The sequence below is a fragment of the Schistocerca americana genome, chromosome 4 (assembly GCF_021461395.2).
Source record: "Schistocerca americana isolate TAMUIC-IGC-003095 chromosome 4, iqSchAmer2.1, whole genome shotgun sequence".
Lineage (NCBI taxonomy): Eukaryota > Metazoa > Arthropoda > Insecta > Orthoptera > Acrididae > Schistocerca > Schistocerca americana.
The window spans coordinates 578072572-578096453 of NC_060122.1; the positions used below are offsets into that span (position 1 = coordinate 578072572).

Below are 23882 nucleotides of genomic sequence, written 5' to 3' on the forward strand. Positions count from 1 at the left end.
GATCATGGTACAGGTTCATCAATGTCAGTGGCTTCCAGACGATGCCTCGCATTCGCATCAAAATGATTTTAATATCCATTCTTTTGCATTCTGCATCATCATTACGTGTCAAACCCACATTGTAACCTACCCGCTATAATTTGAAGAACATATATGAGAAAAAATGTATATTCAGCGATAGCACCAAAATTGGGAAATGTGACAGAGCATTCAGGGCTGAAGATACAGTTCGCAAATTTTACTGACCATGGGAAGTTGTCCACTTGTTTTACCCAGCATCTCTGTAGAATGGTAGGGATGTAGTTACTGGTAGTGGGGACAGCTCCAGACTTTATCATGGTTTTCGTCACATGGCAAAAGCCTGTCAACGGTTCTGGGTAAGACCTATTCAAAGGCAAGTTTTTCGAAGCGAGAGCTGACGGCCTGTATCAGTATTTGACATGTGACACCGCTTACAAGTAACTTACACGATAATTGACAGAGCATAAAGGAGGCGTACTATATGTACGGTAGGCTCTCCGAAACACGTAACTCTAACGAAAGTACAATATATTGTGACAAAACAATGCTTTACTTCTGTAATATCCAACAGAAATACAGGGTACGTGCGTGGTCTTTTCTTGTTTCTCTTGGCAACCTCTGAGTGGCTGTTAAATTCTAAAGGCGCGAATAACTCCTGTTGGACATTCTTTACACACGCACAGTCGTGCAGAAACTCCGACGTTATTACCAACAATGTCGTAAACAAGCAGCATGTCTCTTGTTTACTGGGACGCATCATAATGTCAATATCGTTACAGAACTGGTTCGCATCACAAACCACCCAATTTATTGCGAACTGTAGACTATAGTCGACTGCAAGACGTACACAGGATAGTTATGGAGCAGTTCGTCAGTCCACTGTACCTGATAACAGGTTGCATAGCTATATAGCCGGAAGTCAAATACGTGCACTATGAAAATACGCCAACCAGCAGCGAGAATATCATAAAAGTAATACATAGATTTCCTCTTAGATAAACAGGTTATTGATCTATGCGTTATTGATATTGTTTCTACTCACTCTTACTGGCCTATTAATATCGTATGGATAACAATCAATGCACGAGCTTAAAATGGTTTTGGATATACATTTTGATCAACACTTAGCTATGTGCGTACACTACAGAACAGTTCACTACAACATTTACTGGTAGTAGCCGCGCATTGTACATATGACGGCTGATTTCAGAAGACTCGTTATATGAAAACATACCATTTAGTCGGAAAAGAAGTGGAGCTTTGTCATACTTACGTTGTGTCGCCAACTTATTCGGTAGACCCACGGGTTAGACTTGATGTTGCACTCGAAGTAAACATCCGATCCCTCCTTGATGTTGGTGGCGTTCAAGTTGCTTCCCAGCTCTAGAGTCACGATGGGAACATCTAAAAATTACGTTGCATGAATGAGAAATTGTTTCTTAGGTAGGTATTTGTATGTGCGTGTGATAAAACTAAGTTTAGTGTGTAATAACAGAGTAAAACAATTGATAATAGTTAAATAATATTTAAGATTTCCTCCACAAACTACCTTGAACACCTCTGATCTATGTTGTTCATAACTAATAAGACATGTAAATATTTTGAAAACAGTATCTGCACAAGTTGCACTTTTCTTTTTGCTTTATCAAGTGCAATTGGTGCTGACATTCTATTCAGAACAAATGCTGCAATCGTAGAACCCGTACCAAAATCCTCCACATGATGGACAAGGAATTGTAAATATTTGTACCCAATAAAACATGAAAAATGTGTTGGAGAAACGACGATTCCTGTACCGTGGTGCAGAAGGAGTCATTTCTCAGCTCTGTGTTCCTTCCGAACTCTGGACGCTGCTCTCACAATTTCTTATGGAATACCATGACGAAACCGCTGCGTTATCATACAATGTAGAATGTCTATAGTTTCCTCTCTCGTGTCAGAGGAACCACTACCTTGACAAAAAAAAGTTCGTATTTCCACCGCCCAAGCATCGTGAAACATTTTATTGATAGCTTTCTCTGAATGAGATCTACGAATATGCATTCCGACACTGTTTAATGTTCACCACACGATTAACGCACTGTTCAATAATGTACGCTACTTTCCCGGGCTAACATGATTTTATACTGGCGCTCTAATGGTTAACAAGATCCACAGTATTAAATAAAGTTGCTACGTGTCCACGAGTGTTTTGCAGTGGAGAGCTAGAACCTTCTGCTTATGGAAGCGTATGTGAGCTTGTATTTAGTTTCGAGGAAACCAATCATTTTCAAAAACCTTAAATAATTCAGGTTGCTCTGAAGGATTCTCCCTTTATGTAATACACACAGGGGAGAATAAAAAGGCGTTATTCTGCGATTTCTACATTCTTGTAAATCTTTCGTAGCTGCTGTCCACTGTTACCGCTGATTCTAAACTGGACATCGGGCACGACACTTAAAAAAGAAAAGCCTTTTGCTACGCCATTCAGCAAAGGTTACCCTAAATGCAGAGAAACGTGCCGTTCCCCTAGAGTATTAATCTCCAATATTGCTACAGTCGCCTTTCTCTTAACTGAATCACCATCCCTGTAATTACGATTAAAGTAACATGGGAACATCCGTAGATACATTACTAGTCGACAAAAGTAAAAACCTCGTCCACTAAATCTTGGAAAACAAAAACTAAGCTTAAAGCCAGCTCTAGCCCCGCTTATGCATAAGATTTATTGCAGTTGACAATGAATTTTGTTCTGCATGAGTTTTTTACTTTTATCAACCGGTAATGTACATTCTATGATCGAATGTACTGGGGATGGGTGGTGTCCATCCTTCGCCTTTACGACATCTTCAACTCTGTTGGGGGGGGAGGGGGGGAGTACAGGGGGACGGCTAGTGTCAATGATGTGTCTGAATGTCTGTGAAGGAATGGAAACAACCCATTTCATCTAAAAAGGTGAAACCGGAGAAGTTGGTGATGTCGAATGCTGGAGTCTGGAGTGACGTCAAGGTTCTAACTCACACCAAAGGTGTTGCACTGGGTTCAGGTCGGGACTCTGGTAGACCAGTCCAGTTCAGGAAAGTTATTGTCCACAAACCATTATTACACAAATTCTGCTTAATGACAGGGTGCTTTGTCACGCAAATACAATCAACGTCTAGAATTACTCTGGTATACACAGCACACAGTGCTGTGAAAACCAACTCATACGTAGCTTATCATTGACTGCAGAAACGTGTACTTATGTGGAGCTGCTCGAGCATTTTACCGCATTGTTTTTAACTCCCTACGCACAGTAACTGTGCTAGCTGATAGCGCTTTGGAATTCACGAGTGATTCCTTCTGCTGGTTTCATGCGAATTCTTACAGGCACACTCTGCAGTGGTAGGCAGTTCCTGTCCATCAGTTCATTAGGTCTTGGCTTTGATGTAACTGTTCTTTCGTGTTTCCTGAAGTGTTGGAATATCCATGATACAGGGTGTGAAAATAAAGTTTCAAGACTGACTTTTTCTCGAGTAGCGGTGCGCGCACAGATCGGCCTCACCACCTGCGCCAGGGGTGCGGGTTGTTCGTTAAGCGAGCCACGCATCGGTATTCGCCGGCGAAACACTGGGGTGAAAACAACGCGAGTGCAGGGTGTGTCTGTTTCGGAACGTCGTCAAGAAATAAGAGTGTCCAAAACGCAGCGCCTCTTGGAGCGTTCGACCAAATTTTGTGTAAAACTTAACAAGACTGATACGGAAACGTTCCAAATGATTCAAGAGGCCTATAAAGAATACTCTACGTCATGTGCCATGGTTTTCACGTCGCACAAGAAGTTCAAAGATGGCCGCGAAGACTTGGAGAACGATGACTGCTCTGGAAGACCTTCAGCGAGCAGAACTGACGAAAATCTGGGCAAAGTGCATCAAGTTTTAAACAGTGATCGACGTCTCAGCATCAGAATGATTGCAGATGATGGTTTGAATCACCAAAGTGTGTTTCAGCTAGTGACTGAAGATCTAATTATGTGAAAAGTGTGCGCGAAACTTGTCCCGCTCCGATGAACAGAAGGAGCGGCCCCTGGCTGTTTCGCAGGAAATGCTGGAACGTTTACAAACCGTACCTGATTTTTTGGACAAAGGGGTCACTGGTGATGAGACCTGGGTCTTCGAATACGATCCAGAGTCGAAGAGGCAAAGCTTGAGTGTCACACCTTCGCATCACCAAAGTCGAAGAAAGCCCGCATGAGCATGAGCAAGTCACGTGTGAAAAGCATGCTCATTGCTTTCATTGACGCAAAAGGAATGATCCGCAAAGAGTTTGTGCCTGCTGGACAGACTGTCTATGGTCAGTATTATACTGGAGTGGTCCACTGTGTAAGGGATGGAGTCCACCCGGAGAAGAAAGACGACTGGGTGCTCTACCATGACATTGCCACCGTTCACACCTGCTTCACCGTCAGTGAAGTTTTGACCCGGTTCAATGTAGCAACGCTGCCGCAGCCACCCTATAGCTCCGACCCCGTCCCCAGTGACTTCTTTTTGTTCCCCAGATGAAGAGAGACCTAAAAGGGAAGCCGTTTGACAGTGTCGCAGCGCTCCAAAAGGCTCCGACGAGGGTTCTGAACAGCATTCCGGTTAAGGAGTTCCAGGGAGCTTACCAATCTCGTTGTCAGTGGTGTGTGGATTCTTAATGGCCCTATTTTGAAGAATTTTAGTCCCATGTATCAAAGTATTCAATAAATTTTGTATTCTGAGACCAGTTTTGTAAGTTTATTTACACACCCTGTGGATTTGATACTCAGGTCGCATCCAATAACTAGTTCACTTTCTGACTCAGGAAGTACTCCAACCCATTTTGTTATTACTGCTTCTCACCAGACAACACAGTACTCTGCACTTCATTTCATAGTGTCGGGTCCGCCCCTCGTAAGTGGTCAATTCCTCTTTGCATTCTCTTGATCAAACAGGGTATGCATAGGACATATCAGTATATTAAACTGTCTAGGTACCTTTATTCATTATCACTGATTACTCACTTAAGGAATTTGTTGCCTTTTTAAAGAACATAATGCCGTATTGCTTCTTATTATGGGTCATATTTACGTATCACAGACAAGGACTCACACACACACACACACACACACACACACACACACACACACACATCGCCACCACATTGTGGCGGAAACATTGTGCATTACAGACAGAGGCTAGGGTCGCGATCAAGTTACGCAATAATAACTCTGTCAATGGAGCGATACCCTTAGGAAATTTTTGTAGCTGATTATATCTGAGTACTCAGGGTTGCCACAGGTTCTGGAAATCAGGGATTTTCAGGGAAATTTGTAAACAATACTGGAAAAATCTCGTTTTTGTGTCAGTAGATGAAATGGTTTGTTTACTGTGGTGATATGCATCGTCACTGGCTGGGTGCAGCTGAGAACGTGTGCCACTTTCCTACTCGCTCATTCCTACTGCTTCTCCCCTTTCTAGCGGGCCCTTCAGCTTGTAGGCAGTACTGCCTTCACTTCTTGCCACTAGCCTAGCAGCTGGAGATGAGGGGCAGGTCGTTATGAAGATTGGTTTGTTTGGATCTGATTCTCAGAGACTATAGATGCTGCGGCCGGAGACGGTTGTCATGTGCGCATACGTTGTATCTGAGTGATTGTATAAATGTTTGTGTCCTCTCGTTTTCTGCCAAAAGCTATGGCAGAAAATTTAGTTGTGAGAGTTTGATTGTCTTTTTTACGTGCCTGTCTGCGGCTCAGCAATTATCTTTACGGTGAGTCGCTACCCATTCTCATTATTATAGATTCTCAGAGTATTTGAACAAATTATCTGCTGCATGGATTGTTGACCGTGGCCTCCTTTCGTCAACATGCTGTCTGTGGCTCGTGATAGCTGCGCAACATGAGCGGATTTCCGCGACGCGCCAAAAACGCAGACCATTTGTGCAGGTATCTGTAATGGTTCAGGCCTGTAGATCCGAAGCCATTGGGTTCCCACTAATGTGCGGGCCCTGCCCGTCGGATCTCGTCTCGTTGATCTGCCCGAAGGCCGGGTCTGTTTGTATGTCGCGTAATGCAGCGGATTTTCATGGTTTATCCATGGACCCAGGACTGCAGTGCTCCTGAGCAGATGAGAGGCCATGTCAGCTACATTTCAGCAAACAGCTGTCTCGCCGCACTTACGTTGTACAGTGTGGCATTTTATAGACATTTTATTTGGCACTTCAAGAGTAGTTTATGGTATGGGCGATAAGAAGAAGGAAATTATGTCAGTTGATGGCGGTTTGTACGCAATGTACTCATATATTTTGCAAAAGAAAAATCGCGTAATACATGTAAAGTAATAGATACAACACAGTGGGTAATAACGGACGATAACGAACACAGGAGAACAAACATTTTATTGGCGTTCATCTACAGTGTTAATTTACACAATTCTTCCCCACCTTATACACTCCTTTCAAGAGGCCTACTTTTTTTTCTGAGGTTATTTCTGAAATCAGTGAAGGTGTTTTAAATCTGTCTTGCGACTCCAAGCAAATGCGTATCTTTGTCAACAGATCTATTTCGTTTTATTGAAATGACGATCAGCAGTGTTAATGAAAGACATAAACCATTTGGCTCGCTTTCTCCATCTAAAAACAGTTCATTACAAAAGATGTCGATGTTAGTACTTAAGATTTTTGGTCACTTCAGGAAACGTCATCTGCTTGCAAGTTTTTATTTTTTATAATTTTTTTTTATAGATATTTCCCTTTCCCCTTTGCCCTACAGTTTCTTATACCGTATCTGCAAAGAGAGATTGTCAACTTACGTCTTAACTTACAGTTGCTCTCTCAGAATTTTTCAGGAAAAAATGCTAAAACGTGTCTGGAAATCAGGGATATATCAGGGTATATCACTTGGGGAAACTTGTGGCAACACTGGTGCCGGACCGTAGACAGAATCCAGAACCTTGCATTTCGGGGACAACGCTCTCAGAGCATTGTGAGGCGGGTGGTGAGTCTGCCAGAACAACGCAGGAGGAAACAACATTGCCCGAGAAAAGTGAGGTTCCAGGTTCGAGTCCCGGTCTGGCATGCAGTTTTAACACGTCAGGAAGTTTCAAATCAACGAACACAACGCTGCAGAGCGAAAAATATATTCTGGAAGTACCTTCACGTCTAAGATTTTAATGTTGAATACTGAAAAGTTCTTGTTCTTTCAGAGGAAAATAGGTGGACTCACGATAGATGTCGAGCTTCCAGGAGTCCTCCAGAGTGCTGTCCGGGATGAGAGGCGTGCTGGCGCGGCACGTCAGCAGCTTCCCGCTGTCCTCCATGGACGGCACGAACGTCAGCGTGCTGGTCGTCGTGTTACCGTCGGGGCTAGTCTGCAACGCAGGCAGTTGAAGAACTGTGAGACATATTGGCACTGCTTGCTGATCTGCTTCCGTTCAGAGTGGTCTAGCAACAGAGAGCCTGTAGAGCAATTTGAGAGTTTGCGCAGCAGGAAATATGGCATTTATACGCTTCCCGAAAATTCGGAGTTGTTAAGCAATAAACGGCCAAGCTTTAGTCTATGTACACTCGTTCGACCTATACTTGAGTATTGCTCATCAATGTGGGATCCGTACCAGATCGGTTTGACGGAGGAGATAGAGAAGATCCAAAGATGAGCGGCGCGTTTCGTCACAGGGTTATTTGGTAACCGTGATAGCGTTACGGAGATGTTTAATAAACTCAAGTGGCAGACTCTGCAAGAGAGGCGCTCTGCATCGCGGTGTAGCTCGCTCGCCAGGTTTCGAGAGGGTGCGTTTCTGGATGGGGTATCGAATATATTGCTTCCCCCTACTTATACCTCCCGAGGAGATCACGAATGTAAAATTAGAGAGATTAGAGCGAACACGGAGGCTTTCAGACAGTCGTTCTTCCCGCGAACCATACGCGGCTGGAACAGGAAAGGGAGGTAATGAAAGTGGCACGTAAAGTGCCCTCCGCCACACACCGTTGGGTGGCTTGCGGAGTATAAATGTAGATGTAGATGTAGATGTAGCCTCAAGTTGGCTGAGATACCACACCGTATGGAGGGCCAAACGGATCAATTGTCGTTAAATGTAAATATGTTTGTAAATTTGAGCAATTTGACATCCTATAGTTTCTGTGACTGTGAACGTCCTTGCGATGAACGTAGTTCTGCAGAATTATGCGGAAGGATAGGAACACTGCAATCAGTCGCATTCCCATTGAGTTTTTTTATTATTCCTGTAAGTCCAAATGTAGGCTATAAATTGCCAACTTCAGTGCTAAATTACAAGGAAATTGCAGAAACAGAATTGATTTACATAAAACAATAAGCAAAACACAACATTATTCAATAGAAATGTCAATTTTAGTCAACGTACCATCTGAGTGAGCTATAATCCAACAAACTCCCAGCTAATTTATAAAAAATACTCTTCTTCCTACACGACACATAGAATCAAAGTACACTTATTTCTGTATATCAAAAATGTCGCCTTACCGAAAATCGTAATATTTACAATTAATGTATATACGCCAATATATATATACAGAGCTTCTATGGCTGTTTCGTAACTTGGTCCGAAAGCAGTGCATTAATTTTTCATCAGGTGTTTCTACGTGGACACGCCGAAGCAGCTGAGATTTTACGCCGCGTCATTAATCTCAGTTGCGAGATTAAATTCAACGCTTTAAATTTCAGTCCAATTTTCCAGGTCGGGCCCCTAAGCGAATTCCACGCCCGTAATCTGCACGCAGTAAAATGCACGTCGTAGGTTACTTTAAATCTTACTTTATTCAGCACCGTTTTAGATTCGGGAGTAATCCGCCAGCACGTCAAAAAAAGAGAGTTTAGATTATTTCTTTAAATTCGGAAAGGGAGAGAAAAACCGTTATTACATTTTGATTTGTCACCACGATCACAGATATAATGTGCAATTTATTTTCCTCCTAAATGGCAGTGGTATATTTTGCCAGTGATATCAGTTGCGGGAAAATAAATGAGGCGGGGAGTGTGATCCCACGCCAAGATAATCCCGCTGGTAATTGAGCCATAAATCCCGGTCTGTTGGTTGGGGATGGAGAGGGGTTAGCCGAAGGAAAGGCTGCATGTCCCCGGCGGCGCGTAGCCGCACCCCATTCCGCGAGCCGGCGGCCGGTGGGCGTTAACCGTGCAAACCGGACCATCAGTAAGCTTGCGCTGGCTTTCTGACCGGGGGGTGCTGCGGTACGCTTGATTGAGGGAGTCGGACCTAACGGCTAAGTCACGCAGTTCCATTATGTCAGCGTCTGTACTAAAAGCCAGAGCAATGCAGGAGCGGGCAGACATGTGATAAGGTTAGATTAGGAGCAGAAACCGCTGTTACCGGTTAACAACATGCAGACAACCCGCCGTCGCGAATCGTTCGCATCACCTCCCCTCTGCCTCACCATAAAAAGGTTTCTAACCTTCACTCAGCGATCTTTCAATTTTTAGTTGCCAACTGAAGGAAACTCAATTTTTAGGAAGAGAGTTATAATCTCTCCACCAGATACTATCACGATATCTTTTTCACATCACCTGTTTCAAAATATTAAATTTCATTGTTTATTGTTTCGTGTATGTCGATGACTAAATAACTGATATTACAGCAACGTTGCAAAAGTAGACGTGTGAACTGGAAGTAATTTTGGAGTATGTCTCGACCATTCAGACGACCCCATATAGTGAAAGAAACTGCAGGTCACTCAAATGGAGTCTGTGAGTGAAATGATCCGGAGAAAGATACTATCTACTGAAATATGTCAGCAGTAGAATATGGCAAGCATTATTATAACGAACAAAGTATTGGACTTAAGATTTATCCAAAATATGACAACCATAATCATTGTAACCACACATAATACATAGCTGACGGGGCTGGTATTTAACGACGTACTATTGGCTGTCATATTACATACAAAAATCGTCCATCGTTCTGTAGATACTCTCAAAGACAGAGAGAGTTGGACTTTTTGGTTTTGTAAGATACAGAATTGTTGGATTTAATAATTAATAATTTTCAAGTACATAAACTGTTGTTTTGCTTTAATATGCAAATACGTTTCATCACAGTTGTGGCATCCTCAGTAAGTTTTTTCACGTATTTTTATTTTATTTTACATGTGTGGGTCCTGTATCTGGCAAACGAAATCAGCCACAGGTCCTAAACAGTGCATCATGTCACCACTGTAATACTTTGCTAATCCTGAGCTGTGAAAGGTTTGTTTCGTGTTCCAAACGTGAAACATTACTTTGTGCTGTCAATGGCCGGCCGAAGTGGCCGAGCGTTTCTAGGCGCTTCTGTCCGGAACCGCGCGACCGCTACGGTCCCAGGTTCGAATCCTGCCTCGGGCATGGATGTGTGTGATGTCCTTAGATTAGTTAGGTTCAAGTAGTTCTAAGTTCTAGGGGACTGATGACCTCAGAAGTCCCATAGTGCTCAGAGCCATTTTTTGCTGTGAATGTCACTGCAACGTAGCAAGACGCAGTATTTAGAAACTGAGTGGGAGAAAAGGTCCCTCCACCTACACAAAAACAACAAAAATACGTTTGGCACCCAAAAACAAACTTATCACAGCTGAGGACTAGCCAAATAATACAGTGATGACATGGTGCACTAAGTTATATATGTCGCTAATTTCGTCTGGAAGCCACAGGACACACACAATGTGAAATACAAGTGAAATAAAAGAAAAACAAACACTTAGGAAGCCACAAATGTAGTGAAACATGTTTGGGTGTTAAAGCAAAACAAAAATTTATGTACTTACATAGTGGGGGACACATCCTTAATTCATTATTATTTTTTGCATGCACGGGAACTAAGCTCAAATCTCCAATATGATAGTTGCTTAGTTGCTTTTCAAAATGCCACGCAGTGCTCAGCTTGTAAATTGGATGGAATATTGGTGTATGGGGAGAAGGGGGGGCGGGGAGGGGGGGAGGGGGGAGCGGAAAAGTGCAGTCGTTATTGTAACGTGAAAATGGATGTTCAAAATGCCATGATCATTGGCTTTCGGGCGAGGGGTGCAAGCATTTTCGTAACAGCTAGATTTGTAAGGTATTCGCGTGCAGTCGTATTTAAAGTATACCGTGCCTGGCAAAATGTTGCTATCGAAAATTGAAAACCAGCGCAGAGGCAACAGTGGTACACCACAACACGAGCCATAGGTGACATTGGTGAACGACGGCTTCTTAGACGTGTACGGGAGAACATGCGTACATCTGTTGCGCAACTGACCACCCAGATAAAACAAAGGGCTACCAGCGATGTCTATCAACGACTGTTCAGCGAACGTTGCTACGAACGGACTTCCGCAGTAGGTGCCTCGTTCGTGTACTCACGCTGACCGCTGTTCATCGGCGACGAAGGGTGGAATTTGCTCTCCAGTAGAGCAACTGGACTTCCAGTAAGTGGCGACAGGTGGTCTTTGCAGATGAAGCACGTTTTATTCTCCATCCTTTGGTGCATACGGCGTGAAACGTCTGAAAACAAACGTCCTACAAATAGGAGGGAACGTTATGATCTGAGGGATGTTTTCGTGGCATTCCCTGCTTGATCTCGTCATACTAGACGGCAAAATGGATCAAAAGTGTGCATCAGTCCTTAGGGAACGTATCTCCCCCCCCCCCCCCCCCCACCACCACACACACACGCTGTTTGATTTTCCTCGCCCAGATGGTATCTACCAGCAGAACAATGCAATCTGTCACACAGTTGGCAACGTACGTGGGTGGTTTTAAGAGCACCAGGATGAGTTTTCCGTACTTCCCTGGCCAGCAAAATCCCTGGGTTTAAGAGAATCTGTGAGACCTTGTCGACCGGGCTGTTCGCACCATGGACCCATAACTAAATAAACTAAATATTCTAAAGCACATGTTCTATTTTTTACAGTTGCAATACACATTGCTCAATATCTGTTTATGCAGATCACATTAAGACACTTTCACATTAGAAAATGTGGATTACAGACAGAAAGACAGTTTCCTGTGAACATAACATTACTAGTTTTAAACCATAATTTGAAAGCTTAAGCGGAGCCTTTTGTATATTGCAAAGCGTAAATGTATGATATGAAATTTTGGAATCCCACTGTATAACGGTGAATATTTTGCAAAGTTCACGTCTGAATAATGAACAGAGTAAAAATAATTCAGCAAAAAAATTAATAAATAAAAAAAGTAACGTTTTAACCAGGTCGTATCTCAGATATTAATTTCATAAACATAGGACCAGCGAACAACTAAGTTAGATACTTGACTTGGCAATGTCCTTGATTCGTAAATCAGAGTTCCCCTATCTGATCCATGTAACAGAAAGTTTATTCCAATGTTAAGCACAAGCTAAAAATGTATTTTTTATTTATGTATGTCTCTGTTCATGAAAAGCAGTGGATTATACCTATCTGTATGACCTACATCTTTTAGGTAGTAAAAGTTGCATTAAAACACTCAAAGGCTGATAGCGTACTGTTTCACAGCCTTCAACAAAACATCTCATACCGGGCTCATGTACACCAGAGCTTTCCTATGCTCTCACAGTAGGGACTGGGAACCTCTCCCTATCCATCTCTCACGGAATCTACGAAGATTAAGACAAACCAGGAGACCTCCGTCATGCATGAAGCAGAACAGGTGAAGTACTCTCTCAGAAAGCATCGTAAGTTTCTCCGTTGACCCAGGGTGGAAGAACGTGAGGCCCTAACATACAGTCGCCAACAGAGCCGGCACCAACGTTGACAGAAAATCTTTGTTGATGACGTGGTTCTCCATCGATAAATCAGCGCATCAGGGATTCAGTGATGCAGCTCTCCTTACTAACGGAGGGTGGTTTGAACATTTCATTTGACGACGTTTTCATATTGTAACCAAAAGGGTATTTTGAACATTTCATATAAGAAAATGTATCATGTAACGCTGGTAAGTTCTTTTTATGCGTGGTTCTCATGATTAAAACGCGATGACGAGAAGTAGAAAGTTAGCTCTGACATGGAAACAAAGCGTTCCCGGACCCATGTTTATAAAACATATATCATTCTTCTATGTGTGAGGAATGTTACCTGAAAGTTTTACCATACATTTTTGCAACATCCTGTATAATTTCGTTGCTGGTTGTATTTATTGTGTTTGCTGAACTTTAACAGTTGGTTGACCCATCTTGCAATTTTAATGGAGACATATTATCTTTATTGGATTTCACCACATTAAATTTCTAACGGTAAAAAGGGATGGGTATACTTTGAATAGTACCTCAAAGGGCGGTAAATGGCTCAAATGAATCGTGTATTAACTGAAGAGGGTACGTTAGAAAGGGTATCCGGAAATCTTTACGCCACTTGTTTGGAAGCGAAGGAAGAGTTTGGTGAAGTAGTGCACATTTTACCTTTAATTAATGACGTCGGTTAAAAGGCACAAGGTCGGGATTATAACAGACTCCCTAACGAACACCCCGTCCCTGCCAAATCCCCGTAGCTAGCTCTAAAACACATTGAAAGCATAATCTTATTATTTATTATTAAGGCTGACTTTGTTATAATAGGAGGTGGAGGTCCAAGGCCAGCAGGTAGTTCTGCCTTCTTGAACGATATTAAAACAGCTCCAAGACTTCCATCCTTATGCAGATAACAGATCGTTAGAAGGTGAAATAGGGCATCCTCCCACCCCCAACGTCTCCCACTTTTTGAGATACAAAAGAAGGAAATAATTTAAATTAGCGATACAATGTACAGTCTCGTAGTTGACAGCTCCACGTGGATTAGACGTTAAGATTTAATTATCACCTCCAAAAAATAAAAATACCACTTTCTTTTTACCTGGTGTATACTGAAAGTGGGAATCATATATGGGTCAAATAAATGGGTCAAGATTCTGCAAGACTGAGTGTTGTTACCTTGTTTATTCAATCTGTAAGCAGAGCACATTATTAAAATAGCTGGGGTGCTTATAGATAACGTTGGATATGCGGATGATACAATACTGACGCCAAAAATGTGAGGAAGCTCTAAAGACTCTCTAGTGAAAGTGAAAGAAGAAAGTGCGTAGACTGGCTTATGCTGAATGTCAATAAAAAGAAAATTATGGGAGCCATACGTATCACTCCACGGCATATAGGAAGCGAAGCAATGGAGGCAGCTCCTATGATTTGTGTCGGCTCCCAGATTTCTGCTGATGCTGACTACAGCCACGAGGTCAAGAGATGCTTGTTACTTGGCATTAGGCAAAGTGCAACGTTGACAATGTTTTAAGGAGTAGCGACATAATTTTAACAACAATGATCTGTATATTAAGGGCTATGGACATTACAGTTGTGATATACGGACGTGAGACCTGGACGATACGAAATACAGAACAGCGTAGAATAAATGCCCTGTAAAATATGGTGTAGGAGGACATTCTTTAAACTTCTATGGACAACCAAAATATGTATACTTTAGTATCATAGCGAATCAAACCAGATTGCTCCTGGAGAGATCTGATAATGGAACAATAACTAAACTACTTTGGGGAAATTATGAGGAGACATGATTCACTGGAAGAGGTGTTAGCGCTGGGGAAGATCGGAGACACAATGAGAAGAGCGAGGTAAAAGATGAAGTGGATCGATTGCATCACAGAAGTAATGGACTCCTACCGGAAACGTCTGCGGAAGAAACTGCAGAACAGAAGAAATTGGCGTGCTTTAGTTCATACGGACGCGGAGAGTCGGAATCGACTCAACGAACAGAGAATGAAAGAGAGAGGGAGATAGAAATATCCGCTCCACGGAAACGCAGAGTGCCGCGAACTGTGGTCGAAACGGCGGAGGATATCAATAAAGTGGAATATAGTGCAGTAACTGTGTCCTGCATGCGAAGGGGAAGCGCCCAGCAAAAATACGTTCTGGGTTGTTGGAAGTGTACGGCAACGATGAACCATCATATGACACATATGTTAGGTAGTGCATTCTGAATGACGAAGAACGAGTGAGCCGTGGCAGTTTCCTTCTTCAAATATCTCGTCGTGCGGACCAGAGAACCAGTGATTCCTCGCCACAGAGAGAGCTTTCCTACTACGGGGCGCAGCCGTGCCGCCGTGAGGGGCCGGCGATAGCTGTCAGCGCAGAGTCGTTAGCGGCCTCAAGTTGGACTCGGCTCGGCTGGGAGTGATGCGCTGTGTAGGGCGCCGTTTTGGTCACGCTCGCCTTTAGTATTTGACACGAGGTCTGTTGACATGGCGGTTCTCCGACATTACTCCCGAGTGCGCTTTATTCTACGCTGACCCTGTGTGTTCCTTGAGCGCTAAAATTTATTTCATTTGTACATTCGAGTCATTTTCCTTTAATTTGGGGATGTACGGAGAGTCTGCAGTTTTGGAGACTATGAATCATTAGGTGCTTGGCCTTTGGATTATGGTACTACCGTGCTATCCGTCGACCCAGTGGTGGTAGTGTCTGCGTTTGCTTCCTGTTCCGTTACCTTGCCTCGCGGTGCTAGGCAGAATCAAGGGGCTGCAATACCTCGTAATTGTACTGTTGGTTCTTTTCAGTAAACCTGAGAGGGTAACAATATTTAAAATTGCGTAAATGATTGGAGGCTCCTTGTGCGGAGAATTGTCAGCAGTGCCTGCTAAGGGAATCCTTTCCTGACTCGACACTCAATTACGAGATTGTAGAAGAGGCTAGTGGTTCCGCGAATTAGGTGCCCAAGCCGACCGGTGTGGCCGAGCGGTTCTAGGCGCTCCAGTCTGGAACCGCGCGACCGCTACGGTCGCAGGTTCGAATCTTGCCTCGGGCATGGATGGGTGTGATGTCCTTAGGTTAGTTAGGATTAAGTAGTTCTACGTTCTAGGGAATTGATGACCGCAGATGTTAAGTCCCATAGTGCTCAGAGCCCTTTGAACAATTTTTTTTAGTTAGATGCCCCCTTAGTTTGTTTCAGTCTTATGGCTGTTGTGAAACACGCTGAGGGCCCCATAGCTCTCCTGTGGACTGGTCACCTGCGTGCATCGGCTGCCGACATCGTCTTCACCGAGTTTGCCGCCTCCTAGATCACCTCAAGCCACAGAGAATTAAGTTACGCAACCTTGTTACGGGCTTCTGCAGCAATAATAATAGTATTTTTGTTTTACTTTCCTTCTATAGAAGAGATATTATCTTATTTCGTGTTGTCATTAATGTGAGTTTAAGAGCTCAATTCACTTGGGATAAAGCTTTGCAGAGCTGTGGACGGCCGTTGTCCACGTTGTTAAATCTCCTTAAATTTTATTATATAGCGCTCGTCAAGTTTAAATTTTTGAACAGCCTTGATTGGCCTTTTCTTGAAATTGTTAAATTTTTTAAAGGTTTTATTATCTAGCAGTGGCCAATTTGTTCTAATTAAAGGGGCTTTTACCAGTAGAGGAAGTGTATTAATGGGATACATTTATAAGTAATTGTCCTTATTGCCCATTATAATCTTAGTCGATTTCCCGTTTGTACATTTGAATTATGGTATATGATTCTAAAAGGCAAGGTAGTCCTTTTTTTATCAGAAAAATTACAATGCATGTCGGCATTTATAGTTTTTTTCCGTAAATGCGTAAACCTAAAACTAGAGTAAATTCCATTATTTCTTGTTCAATTTTTAATTAAGTACGCTATGGGCTTGTTCTTCAATTGTTAAAGAATGCCGGCCGCGGTGGTCTAGCGGTTCTAGGCGCTCAGTCCGGAACCGCGCGACTGCTACGGTCGCAGATTCGAATCCTGCCTCGGGCATTGATGTGTGTGATGTCCTTAGGTTAGTTAGGTTTAAGTAGTTCTAAGTTCTAGGGGACTGATGACCACAGATGTTAAGTTCCATAGTGCTCAGAGCCATTTGAACCATTTTGTTAAAGAATTTTTTCAGTTCCAGTGTATCTTGAATTTAACGAACGATCCCGTTGGGTACATTTTTCGTGGTGGAACGTTTCCTGCGTAGCCATCTATCGCTGGGAAAAATGTGTCGCATTGAAGAGTGCATAATAGTGTTGTGGGTGAGAGATTTTCAGCGGGAAGTGGATGGGGGCGCAGACAATAAAGGCGGTTCATTCTTGTCAAAAAATAAGCAAAGTGCAGTACCGCTGTAATATGCAGAATGAAGGCGATGCGCACTGAACCCTTCACTCCGGCGTGCTTGAGGGACGCTCCACTGTGAGCCCTTCTCAAAGAGGCTGCCTGGTAGTGAAAGGCCTTGACTGCCGGCGCAGTCGAAGCAGCCGGCTGTTGCTGATTCAAGATGGCGTGATAGCGTCACGGCTCGCTTGCCGGAGCGAAGCACGCCGCTGGCCTGCCTAGCGACAGACGGCAGCGACGTCCGAATGGTGGACCACACTAATGACTGGGCCACAGCGGCCAGCAGCGTCAGACCCCAGCGGTGCTGAGCTGGGAGCACCTCCCTTCATCCTTCGGACCATGAAGTAGTGGCAGGATCCGCACCAGGTGGCCTCATGAGGACGTCGCAGAGTGAAAGCGACTTGATGGCTAAAGTCAGGGGTCATTGGTTCGCCGCCTGGCTGCGTCGATGATAGCTGCTTCAGAAGAGGGTCGGCGACCTCACGCCAGAGTATGACACGCGGCAGTCGTTGACCCATAGTCCAGCGTGCCGATCACATGTTCGCCTTTCCCTGGGCGTATAAGTAGTCAAAGGAGCCTTATTAAGTGGAAAACAAGTACAGGCTCGTACTTCATTGCCATCTAACTTCCTGGAGGCTGGTCCCTGCCTGGACAACTGCTTCGCTACTGGAGAAGCTGTGGAGAACTACGTGCATATAAAAACGATTACCTTGTCTTAGAAAATTAATTAAGGGTTGGACACACATTTAAGACCCGAGATATAATTAGTGTACCCAATAATAATAATAATAATAATAATTATTATTATTATTATTATTATTATTTATGGTCCTAGCTATGCTTCCTAAAGCGGAGAATTAAAAAGAAATATAACGGATGTGAATGGAAGGTGTTAGCAGAAAAAAGCTTATGAGGAACCCGGCAATTTATTCAATTAAACAAATCTTAAACCGATAAGAACATGAAGAGTACTCACTGAGTTACAGTCTCTCTGTGTGAATTCTAAGCAGTAGATTTATCGGTTTTCGGCGTTCCTTGAACCACCAAGAAACATACCCCTTTGAAACTGATGTCATTCTGCAAATTATGCTTCAAAATCTTAACTAAAGGAATACAGTGACTGTTGTCGTCGTAGTCATATTGAGAAACTTATATATCTACTTAAGCAATGATGGACTTGAGACAGATGATCGCAGTGACTTGAGAAAACGTAGACTAAGAGATCCCCTATGATGCCGATGCTGGCAATTACGCTCATCATAATTATTTACCAACAGACATGCAGAATGCTGCAGTCCTATGTGGGGCTCTGCTACAGAGACAAGAGCCGCGCTTCCGGCAGCACCAATCCTGGACCCTGCTCATCTCATGTGCTGAGGTGCACTCTCTCTCCAAACGAACGCTGCTGACGTGCATAAGATGCGCAAACCACCACTTTTGGTGTGCTACAGATGTGCACATTTTCCTCATCTCCGAACGAATTTCAATTTTCCTAGCTGAAATGCATGAACTGCTATTTCTTTCCGCCAAAAAGGATATTCCCACCAGTAGTAGAACACGAACACTCGTCCGGCCAATGGTGAGGATCCTTCGAGCACAAATTTCCCGCCATGATAACGTGTGATGATGTAACCCAATGATATTTCGATTCACCCTACTATCAGCAAACTGTCGCTTCTGATACGTCTCCGAGACGTCACAAAGTTTTTCACCAATCACGCGTTTTCGCGCCCAGCCACTAGCCTCACATCAGAGGTTCTCTGAAAGTAAAAACAGCTGTGTCCGAGGATAGACCATCATATTTTTACAAGCCATGCTTCTTTTTAAAATGTGTGAGACCGTTATTTCGTGAAAGTACTCTTCGGAATACGAGAAAGCTAATCATCTGTTGACAGTGACCCTTCCCAGGCTGCAGCTCGGGCACAAAGGAGGCCTCAGATGTAAAACGCACAATGGCTGACACTTCCCCCCCCCCCACCCTCCCACAACACCCCTCCCCCCACCGCCTGGCCTCATCTTGTTAATTTTCATGGATACAACACCAGACATTGCCCACCCGGGTTGATGTCAGAGGACTTCTTTTTTCGTTGCGTTCACTGATCTCACTGTTCCGGATTCAGCGTGCTTCACATTCCCACACACTCACAGAAAGCATAGACAAGACAAGGATGATCTGCACCCAGTTAAAGGTAATGACATGAAGTTAGCAAGAGCTGAATACGTACAGTCACTGTTATCTAATTTCTTCTAATAAAACATTTCGATAGTGTTCTGCATCGTTATTACCCTGGAATTACTGGGTAATCCTCCGGTTAAATGAAAGAGCATGCAAAATTAATTGCAGCTTTCAGATGTCAGTATGGTGCAACTCGACCTGAATAGTGCACTGGGATCTTGTCTGTTCCCATACCATAACAAGTGAATGTATAGAGAGGGAAGAACATTATCATCAAATAGGACTCTTATATCTTCATTATTTGTGATGATAAATAATTTGAACATGTTCGCCGGCCGGGGTGGCCGTGCGGTTCTAGGCGCTACAGTCTGGACCGAGCGACCGCTACGGACGGAGGTTCGAATCCTGCCTCGGGCATGGATGTGTGCGATGTCCTTAGGTTTGTTAGGTTTAATTAGTTCTACGTTCTAGGCGACTGATGACCTCAGAATTTAAGTCGCATAGTGCTCAGAGCCATGTGAACCATTTGAAATTGTTCTGTTCTATGATCCCCCCGTCCATGCTAAATTCTGAAGACAGTAATTCATCCGATTTCAACAAGATATTTTTGGAATAAGCGGCATAACACTAGTATTTGATACAGTTCCACACTGTCGCCTGATAAACAAAGTAAGAGCCTACGGAATATCAGACCAGCTGTGTGCCTGGATTGAAGAATTTTTAGCAAACAGAACACAGCTTGTTGTTCTCAATGGAGAGACGTCTACAGACGTTAAAGTAACATCTCGCGTGCCACAGGGGAGTGTTATGGGACCATTTCTTTTCACAATATATATATATGACCTAGTAGATAGTGTCGGAAGTTCCATGCGGCTTTTCGAGGATGATGCTGTAGTATACAGAGAAGTTGCAGCATTATAAAATTGCAGCGAAATGCAGGAAGATCTGCAACGGATAGGCACCTGGTGCAGGGAATGGCAACTGACCGTTAAAATAGACAAATGTAATGTATTGCAAACACATAGTCCGCAGCTCGTGGTCGTGCGGTAGCGTTCTCGCTTCCCACGCCCGGGTTCGATTCCCGGGGCGGTCAGGTATTTTCTCTGCCTCGTGATGACTGGGTGTTGTGTGACGTCCTTAGGTTAGTTAGGTTTAAGTAGTTAAAAGTTCTAGGGGACTGATGACCATAGATGTTAATTCCCATAGTGCTCAGAGCCATTTGAACCATTTTTTTTTTTTTTTTGCATATACATAGAAAGAGGGACCCTTTATTGTATGATTATATGATAGCGGAACAAACACAGGTAGCAGTTACTTCTGTAAAATATCTGGGAGTATGCGTACGGAACTATTTGAAGGGGAATGATCATATAAAATTAATTGTTGGTAAGGCGGGTGCCAGGTTGAGATTCATTGGGAGAGTCCTTAGAAAATGTAGTCCATCAACAAAGGAGGTGGCTTACAAAACACTCGTTCCACCCATGTTTGGGTATTGCTCATCAGTCTGGGATTCGTACCAGGTCGCGTTGACAGAGGAGATGGAGAAGATCCAAAGAAGAGCGGCCCGTCTCGTCACAGGGTTATTTGGGAAGCGTGATAGCGTTACGGAGATGTTTAGCAAACTCAAGTGGCAGACTCTGCAAGAGAGGCTCTCTGCATCGCGGTGTAGCTTGCTGTCCAGGTTTCGACAGCGTGCGTTTCTGGATGAGGTATCGAATATATTGCTTTCCCCTACTTATACCTCCCGAGGAGATCACGAATGTACAATTAGAGAGATTCGAGCGAACAGGAAAGGGGCGTAATGACAGTGGCACGTAAAGTGCCTTCCGCCACACACCGTTGGATGGCTTGCGGAGTATAAATGTAGATGTAGATGTAGATTCATCAGTGACGATGGAGTAAAGTAATGGTTTCCATATCTGACAATAAACCAAACGTGTGAAGAAGGAAAGTGCATAGCGTCACGGCGTTTTTTGTGCATAAGAAGAAACTGAATCATAATTGGATTGAAATCTGGGGTACCTCGCTCTGCTGCGGTTAATGAAACGAATGAGAGGATCGGCGAGGCACGCGCACCGTGAGAGGCTGCAGTCACAAGGGCAGGTTGAGCCGCCCGCAGCAGCGCATGTCTGCTCATGTGACTGCGGAAATCCGCAGCCGCCGCTATGATTGGACCGCTAGCAGCGACGTAATCCGACGCCACGGGTACCCGCCTAATCCCGGTAGCGCGCGCTCTAATAATTAATGGGTCGTGGCGGCGGCAAGTGCGCGCAAACAGTTTTCAGCCTGGCGCACATTATAACCGCTAATTACGGGGCCGGCGGGCGGTCTCGCGCTGACAGGTGACAGGTGCCGCGCCGAATGAACCGGAAGCAGTGGCACGCCGCGCCAGTTAATAATGCCGCCCGCCGCGCGGCTTCCGGTCAGAGAGCTGTGCACTCTCTGGCCACTGCCGGATGTGTAGCTGATGCAAAGTTGGCTTTGACAGTCTCGCTATAATAACCTTCTCGCAATGTATCCTCATCGAATGTCCCTCCCCCAACCTCCACCCACAAATACACACACACATACATACAGGGTGTTTCACTAAACGTGTTAGCCTCTGTAAGTTACGAAGTAATAGGCGACAGAAATATTTATTGCGGTAGGTCACCATAAAGAACGTTACGCTGTCTGCTGAACTATGAGCATAGTTTATTGTGTTATTACACAAAGAGTTACAGCAAAAAGATACAATTTTTTAAGTCGAACAATAGTTGTTTCTGTCATTAGATGTTCAAATGTGTGTCCATGTTCGTGAATGAACAATGCAATGCGCTTTCTAAAGGATCTGCGGATGACATGCAACATCGCCGGTGTCACGGAGCAACATGCGTCCTCGATGCTCCGTTTTAGATCATCTGGAGATGTGGGCCCAGCGACATAAACACGATCCTTTAGATATCCCACAAAAAGAAATCTAATAGTTTTAAGTCGGGCGACCTTGCGGGCGATGAATGAGGACCATGTCGCCCCAACCACCTTCCTGCAAACCTGTTGTTTAGCTCTTCCGCAACAGCACGCGCAGAGTGGACTGGGTAACCATCGTGCTGCATCCACATATGGACTCTCGTGTGCAGACACATATGTTCAAGGAGACCACCCAAATCAGCCGGCCGCTGGGGGCCGAGCGGTTCTAGGCGCTACAGTCTGGAACTGCGAGACCGCTACGGTCGCAGGTTCTAATCCTGCCTCGGGCATGGATGTGTGTGATGTTCTTAGGTTACTTAGGTTTAAATAGTTCTAATTTCTAGGGGACTGATGACCTCAGATGTTAAGTCCCATAATGCTCAGAGCCAATGGAACCATTTTTTGAACCACCCAAATTGTCGACTATAAACGCGCGATGTAACTCACCTGCCAGTGTATCTGGGAAGTAGTGTGGACCGATGATTTCATCCCCAAGGATTCCACACCATACATTAATAGACCATCTACGTTGACGGTCGACTGGTCGTACCCAACGAAGATTGCCTGCGGCCCAGTAGTGCGTGTTATGGCGATTCACTGCACCATAATTTGTGAACGTGGACTCATCAGAGAACATAACACCTTGTAAACACTCCAGCGTGAAATTACGCATGGCCCATTCACAGACTGTTACGGAAATCGTTCCCATGCAGCTCCTGTGTCAGTGAGACGCGGTTCGAGTGAAACCTGTGGCTGTGTACTATATGCCACACAGATGTGTGAATGGCACCAGCAGGTGCAGCAACGGCTCGTAAGCTGACATGAGGTCGTGGTGTACTGCAGCTAAAACAAACACCTCCATCTCCTCACTTCTTGCAGTTCTTCGTCTGTTACTGCGGCGCATTACCAAGCTGCCTGTTTCCCGAAGTCGTTGTTCGCCGCGTAAGAACGTAATGGCTGCTAGAGTTCTTCGCCTAGGATATCTCACGGCGTACGCTATGTCTGCGTCAGTGGCATCGATAATAACTCAATAAACTATGTCGGCACTAGCCCAGCATCAGCAACATGTCAACCTACTCGTAGTTCCTGTATGCCATCTTCATCCGATGTCAGTAACTGTGGTACACTGAGTCCCGTTTGATTGTGTGGCTCGAACTGTCGGCAGTCTAACAGCGCATCGACGAAGCTTCTCGCTCCGTGACATCGGCAAAGTTACTACTCGTCCGCATCACATTTAGAAGGCACATAGCGTTATGCGCAGCATGTGTGGTATCTGCCCCTGAAACTTTTAAGGGTTGTAGCTCCCAAACAAAAAGTGATATGAATGTAATTTAAATTGATGTATACACAGAAGGTGTTACTGATTCCAGTGCATGATAGAAACAACTATTGTTCCATGTAAAAATTGTGTCTTTTTGCTGTAACTCTTTCGATAATAACTCAATAAACTATGTCCACAGTTCCGCAGACAGTGTAACGCTTCTTATGGTGACCTACCGCAATAAATGTTTCTGTCGCCTATTACTTCGTAACTTCAGAGGCAAACACATTTAGTGAAACACTTTGTATATACGGGGGTGAGTTAATTAGTATCCGCAATTTAGTTATATTTTTGTTTATTTTGGTAGTACTGTCGTTTTAAGTTGATGACGCATGCTTTGTTTATTTGTTGTTAT

The 23882-nt window shown here is 44.1% G+C and overlaps 1 protein-coding gene across 1 annotated transcript in view; it reads right to left on the minus strand.

Moving 5' to 3' along the window:
• The window catches only part of LOC124613119 (nephrin-like), a 651915-nt gene that overhangs the window by 44238 nt on the left and 583795 nt on the right, over nt 1-23882 (minus strand). Inside the window, exons 7-8 of the mRNA XM_047141732.1 lie at nt 7220-7364; nt 1295-1425 (exon numbers count right to left, since the gene is read on the minus strand). Of these exons, the coding sequence (XP_046997688.1) occupies nt 1295-1425; nt 7220-7364 (276 nt within the window). The remainder of the gene's footprint in view (nt 1-1294; nt 1426-7219; nt 7365-23882) is intronic.